The 9,346-nt window shown below is 28.1% G+C and overlaps 1 protein-coding gene across 1 annotated transcript; it reads right to left on the bottom strand.

Moving 5' to 3' along the window:
• Nucleotides 1-3,169: 3,169 nt before the first annotated feature.
• On the bottom strand, nucleotides 3,170-3,370 carry Phum_PHUM476100 (uncharacterized protein; the record flags this gene model as incomplete). Its single annotated transcript, XM_002430340.1, has 1 exon — nucleotides 3,170-3,370. One exon carries the CDS (start codon nucleotides 3,368-3,370, stop codon nucleotides 3,170-3,172), a length of 201 nt encoding a protein of 66 aa, XP_002430385.1.
• Between the last annotated feature and the right edge of the window lie 5,976 nt (nucleotides 3,371-9,346).

A 9,346-nucleotide genomic window follows, 5' to 3' on the forward strand; every position in this document is an offset into this window, starting at 1 on the left:
TGGTAATGGAAAGAGAGAGAGAGAGATAGTGAGAAGTGGTAGAAGAAAATTAAATTACAACATTTTAATGTTACGTCTTTGGGATAATGAATTAGAGAGAGAGAGAGAGAGAAAGAAAATATAGGTAGCAATGAGTTTGTTTTCGGTTGTCGTATTAAGTAACGATAATTATTTCTTTTCTTTTATGTTTTTTAATAATAATAATAATTTATTTTACAAAAACAAATTGTTGATGTTAGAAAGAGGAAGGACGTTTGATTATGGTTGTTTGTCAGCATCACCAGAGTATCGAAATTTCGAGAAAACGAACGAACGATTTTTTTTTATTTTTTATTTCGTGTTCGAATCAATTCGAAGTCGTTTGTTTCGCTTTATCAAATGTGAAGGCAAAATAAAAGATAAAAAATTTATTAGTTTGGTTGTTGTTGTTTGTTAGACTGGACGTCGTATGTGATTTGAAATTTTTTTTTTTTTTTGGATGATACTCGTTTGTCGTTGTTTTTTTTTTTTTTTTTTGGTTGTCGCATCGCATAAAAATTAAGTTGGAAAATTTTGATAAAATTTCCGTATTTAGAGGTGATTGTACGATCCTCTCTCTCTCTCTCTCTTTTGATATTTGCCAAACCTTGTTTTTTTTTTTTTTCCATTTTGAATATTGATATCATCGACCGTCGTGTCACGAGAGACAAACTTTTTTTTTTTTGTTGATCCGATAATGATTTCATCATATTTAAATTTACGATCCAAATTTTTTTTTTTTTTTAATTTTTCATCGTTAAGTACCGCAATCCCGATGACGTGTACATCGATTCAAACGACAAAAATTCTTATCAATCTCATTATCACTCTCTGTAACCAACCGCGTAATCATTTCGGCCATTTTTTTATTATTATTGTTTTAAAATTGTTTTTTTTTTTTTTTTTTTTTGCAAATTTATTTCGATTTTCGAATCATACGAACGTGTGCGAACGTGATAAAATGGTCACAATGGTCACTTTTTTCATTATTATTATTATTATTATTATTATTATTATTATTTGCAGTTTAAAAAATTTTTTTAAAGTAACTCAATGTCAGATTAAGTAATTAAAGTTAAAATGAAAAAAAAAAAAAAAAAGTTGTAAAAAAATTTTTTTTTTTTTTTAATCTTTTATAATATCTAAAACCACTTTTTTTCGCCGTTAAGTTTTTTTGTAAAAAAAACTTTTTACAAACTTTAAAAATAATTAAAACGGAGCATTTAAACGCATTAACAACAACAACAACAACAAACAAAATTAAAAAAAAAAAAGATTTTTTAAATTGATATCATTATTTTAAAGTTTAAATAACTGGAATTTACTTTCGTAAAAACAAAAAAAAAAGCTCTCGCTAATTCGTTCGTTCGTTTGTTTGTATGTTTCCACATTGAAATAGGTCGAAATAATATTATTATCATTATCATTACGATTATTTAAATGTGCGTAATTTAAATTTAAAATCGAATTTTAATTTTTTGTAAAAATTTTTTTTTCTCGTTTTTAAAAAACTTTAAAATTTTTGCAGACGACGCTACGAAAATAACGAAAAATTTCGTTAATCAATGACTTTATGTAATTATTATTATTATTATTATTATTATCATCATTAAATTTTATTATTACTTATTGAATGAAATAATACGTGAAGAAAACGTAGAAAAAAAAAGTTACGACACATCAAAATTACGCAAAAAAAAAAAAAAATTTTTTTTTTTTTTTTTTAATAAACCAACTCTCATTGTTTGTTACCGTTGGTTGAAGGAGTACATACGCCAAGTTATGGCAATAACAAAAACAAACAAACAAACAAAAATAAAATTCACGACGACGACAGTCAGTCAAATCAGCAATTCTTAATAAAAAAAAAAAAAATCATTATTATTATTATAAATAATTAGTTCAGTTTATGTAATTCAATACTGCCAAGTCAAACAATTATTATTATTATTATTTATATTATATTATTATTTGCGTGCTTTATTTTAATTTTTTTTTTTATTTATTAAATGAAAAATTTCCAGAAATTGTTAAGAACAGTAAAAAAAAAAATCAATTGTTTCGTTTAGAATGTTATTGAAAACAAAACAAAAAAGGGGAAGAATGAAAGAAAACAAACACATACACACACAAACAAAAAGGTATTTTTTTTTTTGGTCGTTTGTTTTCTTCTTCGCATATTATTATTATTATTATTATTGTCCTACTGTTCGACCTTTTGATGTGTGCATTTTTTTTTTTTTTAAATTTTCTAAACTGACACCTGAACACAAATAATTTATTGGAAAAAAGTAAGAAAGAAAGAAAGAAAGGAAAGAAAGGAAGTTATTCGTACAAAAAAAAAAATTTTTGGATGGAATTTGTTGTTGTATTGTTTGTTTAAAAAAAAAAATGACACAAAAAAAGAACCTTAAAAGATACAAAAAAAAAAAAAAAGGAAATAACTCGAGGGAGGAACGCGAGACTGCATGACTGGAAAAAAAAAGCAGAAGAACATTTAAGTCACGTAAAAATTAAAAAAAAAAAAAAAATGTCGGATTAAGAATTTTTTTTTTCTTTTTGGAATAAATTATTCATCCCGTATGTTGTTGTTGTTGTTGTTGTATAACAACAAACGATTTTAGTTAGAAACTCGTTTGTTTTTATTTTTTTTTTAAAGGTTCGTTCGAATCCTGTTTTCGCCACTGATATTATTATTATATTATAAAACGTATACGACGGAAGGAATGAAATTCAATAACCCCACAACACACAAAGTGCAGACAATGCCCTTTCAAGGACGAGGAAATTTACGGCCAAGACCGTTTCAAATCGAGAATAATAATAATAATAATAATAATAATAATAATAAAAAGAAACTAGAATCGGTAATGCAAAGAGACAGAGAGGGAGAGAGAGAGAGACACGGTTATGCGTTTTTAACACATGCACACACACGCACGCACGCATGCACATATTGTGCCTTTTTTTGTTCAGTCGTCTCGACCTTGACTCCCTCGTCTTGACCGCCATTGGAATTAAATCATACCAAAATGGCAAAAGAAAAAATTAACGAATGGCGACGAAACCGTTTTTTTTACGATCTTTTTCTTTGAAGAAATCTTAAATTTGAACGTTCGCAAAATCTCTCTCTCTCTCTCATCCACTTTAATCATTCGAAAATGAACGAATCGTGTTTTTTCTTTCTTTCTTTTAAACGCGATACACTCCGTAAGCACGTAACCGAAATAAAATTATTCGAATGTGTAAGGAAAAGAATAAGAATAAGAATGAGAGAGAAGAGAGGAGAGAAGAAGAAGGTTGAAGAAGTGGTAATAGAAAAGTAAAAGAGGGGAAGAAGGTGTGTGTGCATCACATAACAGTTTCTGGTCAATAAACAATATCTTATCCATTGTATTTTTCACTCGGAAGAAAATAAAATAAAAAAAAAAATTTTATCGTGGAGTTAGAAAATTACCGTAAAAGTACAAAAAAAAAAAAAAAATTTGTTTAGGCCACCCGTCATTACAATTGTAGGCTTTTTTTTATTTTTATTTTATTTTTTTCGAAAAAAAATTAAACCGTTAGAAAAACCCGAGAATAATTTATCATTATTATTATTATTATTATCAAAACTATTAGGTTCGGTTATTACGGTTTTATTAATAATAATAATAAATGGTAATAATTAAAAATTAAAACAATTTAAAAAAAAAAAAACCGTCGTGCTTTTAAAATTTTTTAAAAATTATTATTAAATCATTATTATTATTATTATTTACTTACGTGTTGTAACACAATAATAGACTAGTTACGTTACTGCTCATCGAATTTACCTTTTTTTTCCCCCTCCCCCCATTTAAATCGATCAATTTATTAGTTAGTTACCTAACTAACTTTTTTTTAAAAAAAATCGATCGATCGATCGATCGATATTTTTTTTCTTCTGCTTTCGAACGTGTAACGAACTTTAAAAAAAAAAAAAAAAAAAACATCATTTTCATTCGTGGAAAACGTTTCGAATAAACGATTAAATGACGTCATAGTTAAAAGAATCGAACGTTTATAGATGACGTATTTAATTAAATTTTTTCAAATGCCGACATTTTAATAAATGAATTTTTTTTGTACGTACGACACGGACGGAAAAAGAAAAAATCTCAAACCCAGATGTATATATATAAGGATTTAGTTGTTGCAGCATCAACATTCGGTCCATTCTCTCGAGATTCATAAAAAAAACCTGTCTGGGTTTGATTCGAGTTTTTTTTTTTTTTTTTTTTTTTTTGCGCCGAGAGTTAATAAACTTGAGTTTTTTTTTTTTTATGTGCATAGCTTTGCACATGTTAGCCAACCGTTTTATTGCTAATATTTAAAAGTTTATAAATTCTGGTTTAAAAATTAAACGTATAAGGAAATTATTAATTCGATAAGGGAGAAAATGGGGGGAACGGGAAGGGGAACGGGGACATTTTTTGATAAAAAATCGTAGGAGGTGTAAAAAAAATCTTTTTTTTTTTTTTTTTTAACACGTAACGAAAACGCGATCGATTCCGTTTGCACGTTTGTTGTTGTTGTTGTTGTTGTGGTTTTTTTGTTGTTGTTGTTGTGTCGGACGGTTTTTTTTTGTTGTTGTTGTTTCCGTTGTGGTAGCAGGAGTGCGAGCGATTGTTGAAACATGACAACATTGCCTGAATTCGCCTCCAGCGCAGACGATTTCTGAACCCGATTTAGACTGAACCTCGCTTTAACTTTTTAAATAAAACCTTAATCGAAAAATATTTCATCGATTTTTTTTTTTTTTTCATGAGTATCGATCGATAAACAAATCAAAATGCGTTTCGAAAAACGACGGTTTTTTTTTTCTTTTCATTAAAAATCTGTTTCCGGAAATGATTACAAAAACATTATTATTATTATTATTATCATCGTGCGTTTGTTTTAATTTAGGCAGTTTATTAAAAAAATTCCCTTGTCGTTTAGAATGAGTAGTGAGTAAACATAAAATGATTCAACCAACGGTTATGCCTAATGAATCACGATCGATTCTTATACGGTTCAGGTACACACAAACGGACAAGGTCACGTACCTGTAATAATGAATTTCCGATAACAAAATATATATACATATATTTTTTTTGAGTTATTGGAGGAGGCTGAATAAAGCGAGAGTAACGGTGGTGATGGTGGTGATGGTGGTGGTGGTGTATGGAGAGTAGAGAAATGAGAATAAGTTTTAGAAATTAGTCGTAGTAGCATAAAAAATTATTTCCTGAATACGTACCTGTCGTTTTTCCAAAATAAAAAAAAAACAAAATCCTATTTGGGAAATAAAATTTTTTTCCAGTTATTCGAATGAGATTTCTTATTAAAAAAAAAAAAAAAAATTTTCTCCAGGCTATGAGTCGAAGCATGTTTTGATTATTTATTTATTTATTTTTCCATCCGCCATTTTTATTTATTTATTTATTACGAAAACAAAAAGTTTATAAAATAATTTAATTTAAAAGAGCAGTAAAAATAACTAACTGTAGGGTCATTGTGAATGTTGTCTGTCGACGTGGAATTAGACGACGGTATTTAAAACGTATTTTTTTTTTTTTAATGAATCATCATCATCATCATCATTATTATTATTATTATTATTATTATTATTTATTAATTATTATTATTATTTTTTTTTATCTATTCGACTCCCCCTCACTCCAGTTTAACTGTCGACCATGTCCTACTAAACAAATATTTCTTGTCCAGGACATGACATAAGTCGTCGTCGTCGTCGTCGTCTGGTGTTTGTATGGTTGTTGTTGTTGGTACTACCACATACTCATCAAATTTTCAAATAGTGAATCATCAAAAAAGAAAAAAAAATTTTTTTTTTCGTTATTTTCGTTGGTACTTTTTCTTTTTCTTTTTGTATCCAGGTACGAAATTGAAAACCTTTTTCTTTTCGCAACGTGATTTCACAATAATAATAATAATGATTGTTTGGTTTGCTGTTATTCGTTGATGCCCCCTCGACATTTTATCTTTTCAGGTTTTGTTTTTATTAATAAAAAAAAAAAGGCTTTAAGCTACAAAAAAAAAATTCAACAATTCACGTGAGTCCTACTTTAAAATTTTATTTGTTGTTGTCGACTTTACACGCCGCCATTTTCTTTCTTTCTTTCTTTTTTTTTTTTTTAATTAAATAAAGTCGAATCGCGTAAAAAAAAAAAAAAAAAATTAAAATTACAAATAAACTGGAAATTTATTTTCGAGCGATTTTAACGTGTAGTACCCACGCCGCATTATGATCCATTTCCCTCCCTCTCTCCCCCCCCCTTCTCCATTCTTTCCTCACAAACATACAAACATTAAAAATTATTATTATTATTATTATTAATATTTTCGAATTTTTCTTTTTTTGTTGTTGTTGTAATTTGTGTGCTCTTTAAAAAATAGATCAAATATCCGTTAGGTAAATTATATTAATATAATTCTCGGACAAAATTTTTTTTTTTTTTTTGCGATTTTCTAAAATCGGAACAAACAAACAAACAAACAAACGAAAACAAAAAAATGACACGAAAAAGAATTTAAGGTATTTGTGTAATTTAAAGTAAAAAAAAAGAACATTCCAGAGCTACAATTACGTGTGTAATTTTTTAATAGGTTTCATTACATAAAGTAAAAAAAAAAAAAAAAATTCAGGTACGAAAAAACCCGAGGGTAAAAACTTTGAAAAAAGAAAGGAATAATGATTAAAAACCTTCGAGTTTCTTTCGGAAACGGCCTTGCAAGGTCGAATTTAAAAAAAAAATTCAATTTCAATTAATATTTAATTATTCGTACCTGAACAAAAAAAAAAATTGTTTTTTTTTTGATGGGAGGGAAAAAATTACGGAACGATTTGCAAAACGTATACAAACAACAAACAAACGAATCGTGAGTCCGCCATTTTGGATTTTTTTTTTTTTTTGAAAAAAACGTTTTGGAAATCCATTAAATAAAAAAAAAGTATTACGAACAACGAACGATTTACGATGACAATTGATTTGATCATTTAAAAAAAAAAAAAAAAATCCGGATTAGTCGAGTTCATTGATTATTATAGAATGTTGGCCGGATCAACCCAATAACGGTCCTGAACAAGATTCTAAATCCACGATATCAACGTTCGTTCTTACTTAGAAACACGAAAAAAAAAAAAGAAACAAATTTTTTTGTGTATTTAAAATAAAAATCAAACGTTTTATTATTATTATTATTATTACTCGAGAAAGAGTGATAAAAGGTCATCGTAAAATGATAGTTAATAATAATAATAATAATTTAAATGTCGATCGAATCAGACAAGAAAAAAAAGGAAGGAAGAAAAACGGAGGATAACGCCAAAACAAAAAAAGAAGGAAATGAATTTGAAAGTTGTATATTATTTTTCGTTCAAAAAAAAAGAAGAAGAAACAAACAAGATTCTATCGATTGTTCGATTCAATGAAAATCGTTTAGAGAGAGAAAGAGAGAGAGAGAGAGAAGGAAGATGGAACAACAAACAAATACTACAATGGACGAAGAAGAATCGTAAGAGAAGAAGTGAAAGGGAAAAACTAAAAAAAAATTTTTTTTTCATACGAGATGATTTCGAGAGTTTTAGAACAAAAAAAAATAAAAATAAAAAGTGATAAGAAAAACTACTCAGTCGCGCGCGCGGCGGTTAATGAGTCAAATAACGGGAAAATCAAAAAAAAAAAAATTTCTTTAATCTATGTTTTTCATTCGAAAATATAGCAAAACAATATAGCGTGACTATAAAGCAGAAGACAATAAAATGATGACGATGACGACGACGGTGATGGTAAGCGAAGGAAGAAGAGGAAGAAGAAAAGTCGTAAGTGGTGATAATGGATTATTATTATATTAAATACGAATTAAAAGGTCATAGAGTAAATAAACCATTTTCCGAGATTTCTAATGGAATTTCCTTTGAATTTTAACCGTTAAATTTAAAAAAAAAATGATAACTTTTTTATCGGTGAATAAAATAAAAAAAAGTGGAAGGAGAGATTTTTAATAATAGGACGTGGAATAAGAATTAAAAAAAAAAAAAAAAAAAATTTGTTTGCTTTTGTTAACGTTTGTACACGATGTTGGGGGGAGGGGAGAGAGGGTGAAAAAAATTTTACGTTGATATTTAATTGAATTGTGTGTGTGTGTTTCCTTGCCAAGGTCTTTTGTCAGGTTTGCCAATTGTTTTTTTTTTCTTGTTGTGAAAGGTTTTAAAACGATTTTTTTTTTCTATTGTCACGCCTAAGTAATAATTGTTAAATATTTTTTTCGGACGTTTTTTTTTAAAAATTTTTTGGCGGTCTTTTGCGTTTTTGTATAAAAATCGTCAACAAACCTTGTTTGTTTGTAAAAAAAGATACTCGAGGTCTTCTTTTTTTTTCTTCTGCTAACTTATTAAGTTGTAATCATCTTCTCTCTCTCTCTCTCTCTTTCCGTTTGTCCATCCCTCTGACATTTTTCTCCCAACGTTGATTGTTTTTGTTTGCTTTGCTACTTTCATCGCGTCCATTTTTTTTTTACTCGTTTGTTGTTTTTGCTTTGTCGATATTTCCTTTTCGTGATTATTACTTTTTTTTCTTCAAGGCGCTAAAAAGTATGTAAGGGCGATGAGTAACACGATATTCTTTTGCATTAACACGTGAAATATTATTCACGGATTGTCACAGATCATCTTTAGAAGGTCAAGTTTCATGTATCTCTCCGAACAATTTTTTTTTATACGAGACCATATATAGCGTTTCATTTTTTTTTTTTTTTATTGTTTTTCAATGTCTTTTTAGCCTTTTAACAACAAACATAGAATCAAATTTTAACACCTGGATAATAAAAAAAAAAAAGTTTTCGTGCCAATGGGTAAAAACCATTGACATTGTTATTATTATTATTAAAAACCGGAGAAATGTTTGTACAAGAAAATTTTATGTAAAATTTTGATGGACGAGAACAATTGTCAACTCAACAACCAAGGATGATCCGAATGTATCGAGTTTAACTTTACATAAAAAATTTTTTTTTTCTTTCTTTCTCTTCAGGTATTTTAATGACAATTCAATCCGGTACCTTGTCGATAAAATAAAAAACTTATTGGACACGTTTTCGGGTGGACAAAAAAAAAAAAAAACGTGGTACGAACGGACACGTAAGACATTGAATATCTAATTACAACCGTTCATGGTTTTTTTTTTTTTTTTTTTAAATCCATGCATGGATTTCAAGGCATTAAAGTGGTGCTGGATGGGTGTGTGTGTGTGCGCGTGTATTGGTCGGTTGTTCGCTCGTATACCGGGTGGTTCATGTAGGT

The sequence above is a fragment of the Pediculus humanus genome, genomic scaffold (genome assembly GCF_000006295.1).
Source record: "Pediculus humanus corporis 1103172108253 genomic scaffold, whole genome shotgun sequence".
Classification (NCBI taxonomy): domain Eukaryota; kingdom Metazoa; phylum Arthropoda; class Insecta; order Psocodea; family Pediculidae; genus Pediculus; species Pediculus humanus.